The sequence below is a fragment of the Anopheles coustani genome, chromosome 3 (genome assembly GCF_943734705.1).
Source record: "Anopheles coustani chromosome 3, idAnoCousDA_361_x.2, whole genome shotgun sequence".
NCBI classification, from domain to species: domain Eukaryota; kingdom Metazoa; phylum Arthropoda; class Insecta; order Diptera; family Culicidae; genus Anopheles; species Anopheles coustani.
This window is the reverse complement of record NC_071288.1, coordinates 62,254,697-62,269,812: the sequence shown is the minus strand read 5'-3', so window position 1 is coordinate 62,269,812 and position 15,116 is coordinate 62,254,697. Positions and strand designations below refer to the sequence as shown.

At 44.3% G+C, this 15,116-nt stretch overlaps 1 protein-coding gene across 1 annotated transcript in view; it reads left to right on the top strand.

Moving 5' to 3' along the window:
* LOC131261480 (roundabout homolog 2-like) overlaps nucleotides 1–14,219 on the top strand; it is a 41,734-nt gene extending 27,515 nt beyond the window's left edge. The window contains exons 5-13 of the mRNA XM_058263523.1: nucleotides 169–438; nucleotides 1,228–1,505; nucleotides 2,172–2,385; nucleotides 11,105–11,187; nucleotides 11,321–11,740; nucleotides 11,894–12,949; nucleotides 13,052–13,214; nucleotides 13,296–13,848; nucleotides 13,924–14,219. Coding sequence (XP_058119506.1) covers nucleotides 169–438; nucleotides 1,228–1,505; nucleotides 2,172–2,385; nucleotides 11,105–11,187; nucleotides 11,321–11,740; nucleotides 11,894–12,949; nucleotides 13,052–13,214; nucleotides 13,296–13,471 — 2,660 coding nt within the window. The 3' untranslated portion in view covers nucleotides 13,472–13,848; nucleotides 13,924–14,219. The remainder of the gene's footprint in view (nucleotides 1–168; nucleotides 439–1,227; nucleotides 1,506–2,171; nucleotides 2,386–11,104; nucleotides 11,188–11,320; nucleotides 11,741–11,893; nucleotides 12,950–13,051; nucleotides 13,215–13,295; nucleotides 13,849–13,923) is intronic.
* The last annotated feature ends 897 nt before the right edge of the window (nucleotides 14,220–15,116 follow it).

The window sequence follows — 15,116 nt, the reverse complement described above, 5'->3', positions numbered from 1 at the left end:
CTCGCCACCGAAAGCCACCCACCTTTAGTCAGTACCTCTTTGGGCGCATAATTTATGACATTTTTAATCAACTTTGTCGTCTTAAGGTATCACCGATGTATGATTTATAACGTTCCAACCTAATGCTCTAACCGTTCTCGATGCCCCGTTTGTCGCTCTCGCCCACAGTCAAACCATACTTCGTGGCCGAGCCGGTCGATGCGACGGTGCTCGAGGGCCACCGGGTCCAGTTCCAGTGCGCCGTCGGTGGCGATCCCGCGCCGCAGATACTTTGGATCAAACAGAACGGCCACATACCGGTCGGGCGGGCCGAAATTTCCGAGGAGGACAAGAGTCTCATCATCCGCAACGTGACCGCAGACGACCACGGGCAGTACATCTGCGAGGCACGAAACTCCGTCGGTGTCATCAGTGCCCGCGCCAGCCTCACCGTCAACAGTGAGTATTGGAGTGCCACGGCCGCTCGTTCGATTATGGCGCCGAATCACATTCAACGGGGGAAGCGGGAAAAGTTTCACCTCAACATCCAATATCGAATGACAATGTAGGGATTATCTTTCTCATCCGTGGAGCCGTCGTCGGGGCTGATCCCACAACCTACGAGTGGTTTCGAAATAGCTCCACTACTGTGGTGCTGCACCACGCGGAGGACTGCATGCAATAACACACAATTTAGCTTTTAACTATTCCGAGCCGCGGCAACTTTATTGGGTTTTATTGCGGTACGAATTTCCGATCGTATTTTTACAACCCACCTCTCACTTGGTGGCGGCCGGTTTTTGGCGAGACATTCGGCTGACTTTATTTCAGTTGTTTCGTTTTTTTTTCGTGAAGGATTTTTAGAACACATTTGCAAGTTTAAGGCATTTTATTGCGATCGTTTTGGCACCCCGTCGCTTTCGGATGAGCTTTTCCAATGCTGCATACAGTGGTTGTTTCTGTGGCAAAGAAGAGTTGTGTAACTTTTGGTCGTTGTTTTTCGCTTGCTCGTCGATCATCCGGCCGCAACCCTCGGCAATGAGTCACAAAAATCCCATTGCTCTTTGCTGCTTGTTTATGAGTGGTCGAAAATCGCTTCCTCGCCGTAACTTAGATTTATACTGGATCAATGTTTATTCTTTTTTCCCCAACCCAATTCTGCGTCCTTTCCTGTGTACGTCTTCGAGTGTACGTCGCACCTATAATATAAACTCAATTTTGATGTTCACTCTTTACGCTTCTCCCCAGCTCCACCCGTGTTCACCGTCCGACCACAGGATCAGAAAGTCGTCGTCAACAGTGTCGTGACGTTCAAGTGTTCGGCTGCCGGTAGCCCGCTGCCGTCGGTGTTCTGGACGCGCGAGGGCTCGCAGACGCTAATGTTCCCGAACAACAGCTACGGCAATATGGCCGTAACTGGGCAGGGCTCGCTGCAAATCCACGGTGTGCAGCGCGAGGACGACGGTTACTTTGTCTGCTCCGCACTCAGCGTGGCGGGATCGGTTACGAGTCGAGTTTATTTGCAGGTGAGTGAGCGGGCTCAATCGGCTAGCAAATGGGCATTGCATTCGATTCGGGTTTTATTGTAGCCATGAAGTTTAATTTAGCAAAATTGGTGAGCAATATCACGGCTCATGTAAAACGACCATTTACATCCAAATACAATCGAACCTTTGGGTATCATAGAGATTCAAGGGGTATACAATTACTTCTGGCCATTCCTAACACTTATATAAATTTAATTTATTGGGAATTTACAGCATAGCTGTAATGTTTGCAGGAGTTTTAGAAGAAATGTTAGGATAAAAAAAATATGTTTATGTTTCTTAATTTTGTGTAAAAATAAACTATTTTTATTTCTGTTCTATTGCATGACACCCACAGGGGCCTCACCAATACTAAACCATGTGTCAATTTATCCTACTATATACATCTTTTAATTTCCAATTTTGTGAATTGTTGTCGGGTCAGCTTATTTAAAATTCTTGCTCATCGACGGTTATATTTCCACCATGCAAAATCTTCAGTCTTCTATTTGTATAACCCAGCAATTGTTGATATAAACATTAACTTCCGTTACCGGTCCGTATTGTACCAACTTCTGCAGGGATTTTTCATTCAGCATACTTTTTTTTAATCTTAAAATTCTTTTGAGACGTGTTCATAAAAATCTTTCACTGTACTGTTTACAGGTTACTTCACCGATTGACAGTATTCCGCCACCGGTGCTTCAGCAAGTTCCATCGAATCAAAGCCTACCGGCGGGTACCAAGGCAACTCTTCCCTGCCGAACTACCCCATCGGATACTACGACAGTGCCAAAATGGGAACGTGACGGAAGCACCCTTCAGACTGGATTGGGAAAGCGTTATAAACTTTTACCCGGCGGAACACTGAGGATAGATGGTGAGTTTTGTTAACAGACAAAATATTCAACCTTTGTGTTATTCATCCAAACTTTCGCATAGCAAGACAATTTTATAGGATTGATCAATACGACGAACATAAACCTAAATATGAAAATTTTATAACAGAGTTGATCTTACTTGTTTTTTAGTTCTATCAAGAGTTTTAAAGTAATTTTAGAATTTAAATGCCGAAAACCGATCATATCCCAATTGCTTAAAATGGACCTTTTTTGAGCATCACTGCTCACTGTGGAGGGGTTCATACAGGAATGGTTTGGGGTTGTAATATCCCATTGAATGATTTAATTGATGCATTAACAATCATCTAAAAACAATTTCATTTCTACTTACGCTACCCAGTGGGGTATACCAGTTGGCTTAGCTTTGAAGAGTTGAATGTACCCTGGAACCCTCTCCCCCTAGTTTACCTCTTTCTTTGTTGCTTCCATTTGAAGGACTTGCTTAGAAACCGGCGACAATCCCCTCGGTAGCAAAACCGACTCCCCGGGCGAGTAACGAAAGACCCGTAGCAGCTAGGAAACCATTAAATATTTGAAAAGTTTGTGCTGCCGACGATGCACGTGTGCCGTCTGGAAATCAGAAAACCAATATAAGAGCCTAGCAATGCAACAGCAGCACGCCTTCACGCTCTGCACTTCAAAAGCTTAATTATTGACGAGTGGATGTTGGTACGCGTCCATTGAACGGGGAATAATAGACGTGTAGAGCGCTCTACAGATTTCAGAACGCAACGATTTAACAGAGATCTTGTGCAAATGGTATCGTGTAAATGCAATGGCAAATGATGAGACAGAGAGAGGATATCCGGTTTCATTACATGAAGTGCACGACGCAGCCTTGTGTCGGTTTAAACAAAAGAGCGAAAAGGAAATCCCCAACCAAGGAGCCCGTGGTAATCTTGCCCGCCATACCGTGATCTTCATCAGGACACAGATGATTGATGAATTAGTTGAACAATTTTGTGTTTAATTTGTTGAAAAGCATGAGCCAACTGGATTTTTACCCCATTGCCAGACGTCGAATGCGTGCCCGATACACGCCAGAAGTATACATTCCTTTCTGCAGCCATAAAGCACACTTCAGTGCACACACACTCGTTGCATCATCAATCAATCGTACGAATGGCATGACGTGCTTGCAGCGAATCTTTTCGTATTCTGTATGGAACCACTTCCCAGGACGCCTTTCGCCGATAAGGATACTACAATATTCATTCCCTTCGACACGCTTAAAAGTGACACGGTGAAAGATTATGTTCTCGGTAATTGTACCCTCATGGGATAAGCGAATGGAGTTTATTTTTCCATCCGCAATAGGGGGTGCTCACTCCGATAGCCATCACCAACTTCATCCCATCGTGTGATTGTTGCTAAAAAGCAAAAGGAACAGCAAGCTTTTGCAAATGCTTACCTAATTGATTCACACAAAGAGAACGGACCATTCATCAGCGAAGCCGGAGGTCATACGGTGCGTCCAGATATTATGGTTTTGATTGGAGAACCGTGTGCGTTGTGTTACTGGCCAAACAACGAAGGTCAATTTCTTCGGGTTCCAGTCTGACACAAGCGTGACTTGACTTATTCCGTATTGTGTAAGTCTCTTCGCGAGCGAGAAAGTCCAACTGAAATATGCTTTAATCTCGAGATTCGCTCGGTAAGATATCAACCAAAGGCGGTGTGCGATATAGAAGTGGTGTCATCCCAATCGACCGTCGCCTAACGGCATTTTCATGGTGGGTTCGAACCACCTTTTGACCGCGCATAGTATAACACATCAGACGGAAAGTGACGGCAAAGAAGATGCTTCAACGGAACGAGCCACGACTCAATGTCACGGAGCCTCTTCGACATTGGCATAGAACATCCAGCCCAGCCTTCTCGCTTGGCGTTGAAAAAGACTTTTCAATTAAATGTCATTATGTAAATGATCTTTCTTTGGCGCTCTTCGTAGGACCGACGCTCGGAAAATCACCGTTGGACGAGCCATAAAGACCGGCTAGAACGTATCTTTCCGCTCGAAAGAGGTAAAGAGTGGAAACCATCACTGTTCCTTTGGGTACCTCTTGGTATACCTCTTGGTCGATGGCGCAGTTAGTTAAAAGATGGCTGGAAAGAACGAAAAAAAAAACAAGATAGCAGACATTCCGTGCGATGGAACCAGAAAAGCTGAAGAGTGTAGGGAAAATAAAGATCCAATAGAGAGATAAGCTAATGATGCTTAAGGGTTGATTGAGCTTTTGTATTGTCAGTGAATCAACTGGTGCCCTTGAGGTTCCATCGTTTATCTGCTCTTTGTTACCACCTTTTACCCCATATGCTTCCAGCATCTTTTACGTTGTGGATGCATTCAGAAAAAAATTGAAGCGTGCCAAAACGACGTAGAGATGCCGAGACATAAAGTGAAAGCTGTCGCCGTATTTACTCTGTCTATGACGGGACGGCATGTTTTGCACGTGCATTTTTAATTACACTTAAATGATGAACTTCTAAACGAACCGATGGTGAATTAACGCTGTCAAAAATGGATTTAAACGATAAATCTGTCCGTTCTTTTACATATCATTTATGGAAGTTAAAAAAGGTGTTTTACGATAACCTTTGCCAGTTGCTGTTCGTGTTGGATTATGTGAAGGACCAATCAAATCTTGGCATGCAAGTTATTTTTCATCCTCGTTCCCATTTTCCATTCGATTGCTTGTTTATTGAAAGACTTTCGGTGAATTACTTACTCTTATTGCAAAAGTTTTCTATAATGTGTCCGGTATCGTATGTTCGTTGTTTTTTTGTGTATCTTCTCAATCCCACGAGCAGCGCTCTTCATGTCGTGTTTCCCTTATTGAAAGTAAGGGTACTTCAGTTTCAAGCATATATGCTTTTTCGGGCCACACTCCACAAGTGCGAGCAATACAGAAGGTTCATCAAAAAACTTTTTCAATTTGGTCTCATCTGTTCTTATTTGGCCCTCATCTCCTTGTTGAAACTGACCCGTACGTGATTATTGCTTTGGCGAACGAAATGCTTTCTTTATTGTGTGACCCTTTTGTAACATTTAGTTACACACCAGTTATGTACGAATTTATATTATTCGCGAGTTTACTATATATTTTCTGGTTTGAATTATCAATGTCGCATTTCATACTATTTTGAATTATTACATTTATTAAGTAGACAATATCGCTTGTAACATAGAACAACCATATTTTAGTTAGACATTTTATAATTGACCTTAACTTAAACGTGTCATCGCTGTAGAAGCTTTTTAAAGTACTAACCATAATATAAAACTGTGCTGCAATCTTTGACAGGAACTCTTACAAATGCAATGGAACGGGCTGAGATGAAAATCGACCCTCCAAAGTTCGTGCTGTACGGACGTATCGATAAGTGCGTTACTCGACGAAACTTTTCCCGCAAGAAAACTTGTACGGGATTGGGAAGTCGTAAATTTTACGTATAAATTTCCTGCCAGAAAGTGTTCTCGAATTCGTGCCACGTTCGCTTCTTCACAAGCGCGCGCGTAGGTGTTCCCGGCAAGTGGCGTGGCACTCGAGAAAAGGTTTGTTTTTGCGACGATTTCTGCCCCCGCCTGAAGGGTGGTGGAAACGAAATCGGGCACCGATAATATGTGCGCCCTGCCTTTGGCCCACATTTTGCGCCCAACGTGGAGCTAATGGCGATGTGCCTCCGCCGTCACGATGTGTGAAATCCACCGCACCACACAACGCAAAGGCGCACCAGTAAAGAGTGAATAAATTTGACTGGAATGAATCCTCCGCGCCCGGCATCGATTGGTATGGTTTCCGATGATTCCTGCTGAAAATGCAAATTCCTTCGCGCTTCGATGCGAAGCGTACAAGTTTCCGGGCACACGCGTTTTGCCGCACATTGGGGAATATCATTTCCGGTATGGTTTCTATCTGATGCTACAGGTAGCGAAACTTTGTCCTCCGTTGACTCTGAAGGTGGCTTTGGATGGAAGTGCTTCGATGGCATATAAAGGGACATTGAAATATATTATTGGCTGGTTTTTAGCGTCCCTTCGTGCGCGGGTATGAATCATTCAGAATGTTTCTTAATCACATTTAAAGCACTGCGAAGCAATCACTTAGATCTACTGAAGTATATATTTTCCATTCTGATTGATTTTCAAGCTGTTTTAAATTTACAACCAATATTTGCATGTACTCTCATTTTTCCAAAAACAGAGGGTACTTTATAACTAAATCAATTCGAAGCTTAATTCAATAATTGGTTTCAAACATTTCGTGTAGTGAGGCGATGAGTTTTAGATTAAAATTGACTCAAGAAACTATAACAACGCCGTACGACAACGTTTCATAGATTTTATCGATTACTTCGGGAGCATCGTCTCGGCATACGCGCGCTCCACCTTATCTCGGATTATGTGGTTTTTGGGTGTGAAAATTCGTTCGTCACGTACACCGAGAGAATTTTGTGGTTCTTTTGATTCAATTATGCTTATTCAAACTCGTGATTTGATTATTCAAAAATGTGTTCGTCAGAGGGGCCGATAAGGGTACGGAAAACCTGAACCGACACCACCAGGCATGGAAGCATCATTTCCGAAAATACCACCACTCGTTTCCTTGGCGTTGTGCAAAAGATGAATAATTCGTGCCTTGTCAGCGTGTTATCCTCCCGACGTGGGTTAGGAGTTATCGATCGGTCGATAGCGCAGGTAAAGGCCTCTACCGCGAGTCGATCGAATGGTAAGACACTGGCAGTGCAAAAAGGTACTCTCCAAATTGACTTGACGTGTTCCTAAACCCTCGTAAAAGCCAGCGTAAACCTCGCGTACGACATGCGGATCGAAACAAATGGTATTTGTTTTTATTTCGAAGCATCGGAAAGTGCGTCGCCTTGTGTTTTCTAAAGCACTTTCGTCAACACTATTTTTTTTTGCCATACTTTAAGAAGCATGAAGTCAGTCTCTGCGCTTCTTGCCATCTCCTTGTCGGACAGAGAGAGCGAAAGGTGTCCTTGAATGCCTTCATTCCATCCAAACCTTCTGGTGACTATTTACGGTTGTGTTCCAAAGGGCTCTCGCACTCGTCTCGTGCCATTAACTCAACTCAAAGCGAAGTGGCACTCTAACCAATCAACAGTACGGGTCGTCATAGACCACAGGTTGTCAAAAGGAGCCTACGAAGTAGCTCCAGCAGTAAAAGAAGTTGCCGTTTTGGGCTGCTGTACCTACTGCTGATTTCCAAAAAAAAACAGACCTCAAACAGTAGCCTCCACCGAAAACAGATGGCTTTAAGTACTAGCTTACCGGCGGTAAGAGCGACTACCGCTCATCAACGACTTCTCGAACGCACTTTAACGTAACGTGAAAAGCTGTCGAAAATATCGGCCTCGGTGTGCCGTTTTGGTGCGTACTCATTTTTCAACCTGAACATGACGTTCTCTTGAATATATTTCTGCCATTAGATGCCAACGAATAATCGGTTTTGTTCCCATCGTTACAGTGTCTCCTTTCCATGGTCCAGTTTTAAGGCCAATAATTATCGCTTATTGTAGATTCGCACCTCCGCGCGCGGGTTGAAGCTTTGCAATCAATTCCGCTGTGTGTGTGTGCGTGTGTTTTTTTATATTTGTGACTTTGTTTCTGAACCACTAATTGACCAATTTTACCGTTAACTACCCTCGTACTGCCCGTCCCATTCCCGACAGCTTTATGTCCTTTCTCTCCAATATGGTAATGAGGCTCATTGTCGTCCATCGTCGTCCATGGATGGCGTTGCAGCAGGGCAGGAAGGGGCACGAGAGGCGAACGGAAAGTGTTTGTTGTGGGGACGAGACATTGTAAATGCTACGATAATGGTATTTGAACTTTTACCCCATCTTCCGTGGTGCGGTGAAATTGGAAGCTTAATGAGCTCCTCGGAGGATTACTTCGTTTCGCCGCGCGCTTTACACTTCCTCGGGGTCCCGGAATTAATGGTTTTAATGGGCCAACTGTTCGCGGATCTTATTTAAGACGGATTCAATTCATTGTGGCAGTCTTTCTTAGCACGCTACCGGGAATTAATGATCATTTATTACTTTTTCGATAAAGATGCAAGAATTTTCTTACAAAGATTCGTTTTAGACGAAGCTTTTGCCAGTCTTTAAAGAAGTCATTAAACTCCGACGGGAATGTTGTGCCCGTTGCAATACTCCATACAGTACGGTATGGACATATTCGCTTTAAACATACTTTTCTCGAGCTGGTATGGAGCTCAATATCAATAAACAAAACATGGCGTTTACTTGGCTTGAAATAGTATGCTTCAAGGTTCTTAGTGGATTCACGAACGCTATAAACGCTAGTACAACCAGAGAAGTTTTTCGATGCATTGAAAATACACAACACTCTCTTTCAGGGGCTTTTCTATTTTGTCGCACTAAACTTTTCCTTCTAGACTTAGTCATAGAAAACTATAGAACGGAAAACTCGTACAGAAGGACGTAAGAATGGAAGTAAGTGGTTCCAATGCCTAGCAATTGTTTCATCTAAAGCAAGGAACAAAAAAATAAAAGACGTGAAAGCCTTCGGGACGTGGTGGAAAATGGAACACCTCATATGCATATTGTATGTGGTTTAATGCTTTCGAACATACTTGCCCTAATGAAAGCGGTGGGCGCTTTTCACTTCGTACGGTATTAGGTGCTACTTCGGTGTTATTTTCTGTAGCTCTTCAGGATGCTTTTTTTTCCTCCCTTGTGCTTTCAGAACGGGTGGTTTTATTTTTTCCTTCCGTTTCCGTTTGTCCTTTCGCCGTTGTACAATGGAGGTTCTACTTCGTTCAAGGATGTTGTTTGCGGTATCACCTGGAAAGATTTTATATCCGAGAACCAGAGTAAAAAAGAACACTGACGGCGGATCGTGTGGAAAGCGGGGCCAGTTCTAAACATGCTCTGCACCATTTGTGTGTCCCCAGGGGGTTTGTACTTTTTCCGGGATTTTAGTGCTCCAGAATCCCCCGGTGTTGAAGTGTGAGTGCGCTACAGGACCAACCCACTTCCGCCGGCAGGTTAGGAGAAATGGCAGGGATCCACGGGAAGGCAGGCTTTCTGCGACATATTAAAGCACCGTACTTTATGTATTTTTAGCAATTCTATGGGTCGTTTTTTACCGACGTACAATGGTGACGCCTTTCGGATGCTTTTAAAAGTTTCCTCATGTTTACATTGTGTGTTTGGGCAGCAACATTTGCGGTCTCGTGTTTAAAGGAATTCTGGATTATTTATACTACGCTACCGTGTGTTTATTTTAGCAGTGTTTAGACAATGACAATCCATGGGTGTTGAACAAAATCCTTATTTTTTTGTGGACAAAAATAAACAATCGTTTTGATACATTGGTGGCGGTTTTATAAATGAGGGGAAAACATTAAAACGGAACTTCAATCAGACACGACTCCTAATCGTATCATGTCAATAAATGTATTTGCTTAACCTTTAAACCGTACAATAATTAAAAGTAACCTCAATCGTTGTTGACCATTTGCTGTCTTTTTACAAAACAACACCTTTTCCGTTTCAAACTTCGCGCCACTGACTAGTTAATTTGTCTGTTTGTTGAATTACAGTAAAAAAATCATCTTCACCGTCCATGCTTCTCTTCTTCCCGCGGTCGCATTTTCAGACACCATTTTCCATGCCAAGGTTAATCATAACTCTTTTACGACGTCTTTTGCGGCACGTACCGTATCATTATCAGACGCAAATTCATGGTTTGACCAAACACGGGCACTGTCCTTGGAAAGGTTCACTGCTGGGAAGGTTCGTCGTTGTCGTCGTATTTCTTGGTGGGCGTTTCTTACGACTTATTGATACTTGTCTTTGCTGCTCGGCGGTATGCTGAACAACCATTGTTTGGAAAAGGCACTGAATGCCGAGCGCGGTTGTAACTGACAAGATGCATCAGCTTAAACATTGTTAACATCAAATAACGTATCATTGACTGTTTTTACTTCGTTATGCAATGTTTTGTTTCAGTCATAATTGGAAGCATAACAGTCGAACAATGCAATGAATAATTTTTTTACTAGTATTATTGTTTTTTGCTCCAGACTATAGATTTCCCTAATCTAATAATCATGCTACTGTTAAACAACATTCATTTCCAATTTCTGTATGACCTGCATTGATGCAGTTTGCGCTGTGTCCAATATATTCTCATATACATTCATTCATCAATTATTTCACTTTCAATTTATTACAATAAGTAATTTTTTCTTGCGATTTTTTTAATTGAAAGCTATATTTGTAAAGATAGACATTTGGTTAGGAATAATATCACTTCCATTGTTTACCAGCTTCAAACCCTTTTCACGGCACGCACGATTCCAACGCTTTTTTCTCTCCATTTGGCAGGATTACTGCATTGAACAACACCAAAGTAAACATGTTTTGCTTGTTTATACATATTTGGCATATTTGCTAAAACCACCCACAATAGTTCATTAGATTCAGGTCTGAAGAACTAGTGTTTCTCCTTTTTGTAAAAAAAATGTAGAAAGTTGATGTCCTGTAGTGTCTCTACTACGGCTCCATGGAAAAAAGTTATGGGAATATATTGGACACCCTGTAATTCTTTAATTCATTTTGAGATATTTTTTTTTTTATTTTGCATTCCCTTAGCTATGATTATTATTACTTACACATTATGGTATGTTTTCACTTTTCCAGACTTGCAAACTGAGGACAGCGGCTGGTATAAATGCATGGTAAAGCTGGATGACCATGAGTACTCTTGGTCAGCGTTTTTAAACGTAAGTGTAAATTGTTTGTTCGTTAGAAGGTATACTGGTAATAAAATAAAATTAATGAGCTTTTACGGATATTTCTGAAATTAATGGTATGCTTTATCCACAATCATTTTAATCTCGTTTCATTCGTAAATAGGTTGATAACAATCTACCGCCGCAATCGCAACAGCTATTCAATCCGGAGCTCTTACCCTCGGCCCCCGGTCAACCGAAAGCGGCCAACATCACCAACACAAACGTGACGCTCATATGGGCCCGCGGGCAGGACAAGCTGCGTACGAATGCGATCGCCAGCTACACGATCGAGTATCACAGCACGGAGGATCGTGAGGTAGACGCCGGTTGGAAGATCGCATTGCGGCAGATTGCCGGCAACACGGCCACGGTGACCGGCCTGTCGCCGGAAACCGGATACATCTTCTCGGTGCGTGCGGAAAACGGTATGGGCTTCTCGGCGCCCTCGCCCGTCTCGACACTGATCCGCACGCTATCGTCGGACGATCGGGTCACCATTCCGGAGGAGATGGAAACGGCGCGGATGGTGCTGAGTGGAAAGGTAGGTTCTTATCCGCCGTGGGCATCGGCTTCCTTGTTGGTGTAGTGGTTCGGGCTTGTAGATCCGATGCGCGGGTTTTACTCATATTTCACCGGAACGTATCATTATCGCTCGCCGCGCCGACGGCTGTGTTTATGTTGTGTGGTTTCACAGATTTTGGAACTGATCGATATCATCGCACTCACGTCGACGTCGGTGCGGCTCGAGTGGCAGCTGCAGATTGGCGGCTCGGAGGAGTACATCGAAGGGTTCTACGTGCGCTACCGCGATCTGGACAGCGACGTCCAGCGGTACAGCATGCTGCCGATACCGAACAGCGAGACCGAGAGCCACATCATAACGAACCTCAACAAGTACACCCGGTACGAGTTCTTCCTGACGCCGTACTTCAAAAATCTGGAAGGGCAGCCGAGCAACGCGCGGATCGTACGCACGCTCGAGGACATGCCGACGGGGCCGCCGACGAGCATTCAGGCCGGCATGTTGAACCTAACGGCCGGCTGGGTGCGATGGAGTGCGCCGCTTCGCGAGCACCAGCACGGGGCAGTAGTCGGGTACAAGATCCAGGTGAAGTCGGGTAACAACGCCTCGAAGCTGCTGGCCCAGATGACGCTGAACGCGACGACCACCTCGGTGATGCTGAACAACCTGACGACCGGCGCGAGCTACACGATTCGCGTGGCCATGTTCAACCGGCTCGGCATGGGCCCGTTCTCCAAGCCGCTCTTCCTCGTTATGGACCCGTCGTTCGTGATCGTGCCGCAGGGCGTGCACAACAGCAACCATCATTTCGGCGACTACGACCTGAGCGACCGGCGGCATCCACAGCATCCGCAGCACGGTCAAAGCTTCCTGCACGAGACGTGGTTTATGATCTTTGTCGTGTTTACGCTGTTGGTCGTACTCATCGTAACTATCGTTGCGGGGGTGATGATCTTCCGGCGCCGGCAAAGCCTCGGCAAACCGGTCGTTACCGTGCCGACACTCGGTGCCCGCCGGGGGGACATAGCGAGCCTCAGCATGTCGCGCAAGGACGGTATCTGGATCGATCGTGGCTGGCGGACGTGCGATACGGACAAAGACTCCGGTCTCAGCTCGATCAAGCTGTTGGAGGGCACCCAGACGCATCACACGTATCCTCTGCCGGACGGCGGTACCGACTACGCGGAGGTAGATCCTCGCGGTCTGACATCTTTCTACAATCGAAAGGTAAGTTGGGCCCAAGTTCGGTTTGGTGGGCCCCCCTTTCCTACCTGGGGCCAGAAATTAACTCGTAGCTTGTCGTTTTTGTTTCTACTCTTTGCACAACAGTCCCCGGAAAGCCCGACGCCGTACGCAACCACGATGATCATCAATGGTATACCGCGCAGCGAAAACGGCGATCTCGGCTATCAGGGTCACGATACCTTCTCATCTACATCATCCAGCTTCCGATCATTCTACGGCTATCCAAGGCCACCGAACGCTAACAATGGTACGATCGGGATTATAATCTAGCGATCCCATCCCGTCAGTTTTTAATCGCTTCTCTTTTCATCCACTCTTTCTTTAGCAGTTCCACCGAACTGGGTCGACTATCTTCCGCCACCGCCGGAGCATCCTCCCCCGGTACCGCAGCCGCTGGATATCAATCATCATCTCAGCCACGTCTACCCGTCCGAGCTGGTTGGGACGCTGAACAGTTCGCAAACCTCGAGCTACTGTTCCCGCCGGACCAGCGGGTACAAGTGAGATCCGGTGCCACGCTTTGGCTGGTAGGCAGTACCAATACCACCAAAACAAACCAACTAACGAACAAAAATGCAAAACAAATACGAAACCACACCACACCTCAGGACGACGCGATCGCTGTCACCAACCGAACGTGTTTCGGACGGTGGCACGCTGACGCGATCGAGTCCACACTCGGGCGCCACCTCTCGCCATATCACGGTGGCCCCGCCGTACAGTAGTGGGTACGGCGGGCCTGGGGCACATCCAATCATGGCCGTCCTGGCGATGACACCGTTCAGATATAGGAAGACGCAAAAGTGTTCAATTTTTGTGGACGGTTTCACCCCGGGCGCGTTCCCGTGTCCCAGACGACCGACGATAGAAGATCCTCATGGGTACGTATTTCCAAGAGTTCGAAAACGCCAAAGGAAAAGACAATCTATTATTTTGTTTTATTTTACACCATTTAGGATTTATCGTTCAATGTAGAACTTCTCCGGATTGGTGTATTCCCGTCCGAACGGGAATTTATCCTTCGAAGAAGGTAGTGCAACTGGCTCTTATCAATTCTGGCCACGACGACGACCTCTGGTGGACAAAGATTTCGGAGTCAAGCCGCCAAAAGAAACTGCTTCGACGTGGAAGAGATATCAGTGAACAAAATAAGTTTATCACATCCCGCGAGACGCTAATGTAGACGTGTATCCGGACACGACTTCGTAGTTTTTAGATGGTAGTGATGAATATAAATTATATTTTTTCTATGAAAAAATAACAACGATGTGCAATACGTTGAAAGTTATCCGAAATTGGAGCGAGTGGTAAGTTCTATTATCATTTTCAAAAGGTGATGGGTTGTTTGTTTTAATCGTAATATTCTTAAAGGTGTTTTTACTTTTTGTGTAATTGTTTCTTACTATCCTTGCAAAATTATAAAAGTCGAGTGTGATCGAAGTAATGTCGAGATTGTAGTAAAAACTTCTATACAAAGAATTTGGTGCCATTATTTAAGTTCTAAAATAAAATAAGTTCTAAGATAAAATATTATTATTACTCCTCATAAAATGAGTTATCGTTTATACTGGTGGACTTTTTTCGTCCAACCAGATGTTGAATTATCGTTCTATTATCGTTAATTATCGAAACCTATTTCGGTTTCCTACGTTAAACCAAACATAAAGTGATGTTGTTATCCCTCAATCCAATGTAACATGTATGCCCTATATAAACCTGTTTAAATCCCTTGTTTCGATATAAGTCGTTAATTTTCAGTTTTCTGTTTTTTGTTTTTGTATTACGTACATTTGTGCTTAAACTTAACAAGCATCCCTGTCGGTAAATAATGCGTGTCCTCGTAAACCGCAACCATTATTAAACCTCATAGTGGTGTAAACAAATTCTGTTCAGGTGTAGTCATAAATCCGATAGCATAATTTTAACGAGAAAGGGTGCAATTGTGGTTTGTTTGTGTTGTGCAGTTTTGCTGTACATCACAATGGAGTTTGTGTTTGTGGCGGGTCATTTTACTACCACATGTTTCAATGGATATTCATTGTACACAAATAATAGTCCACAAATAATTTGTACAAATAATAGTGATTATTGGTAAATTATGATATAATTAAAGTTCAAAATATGTTTTTTTACGTTCCGTTTGATGCAG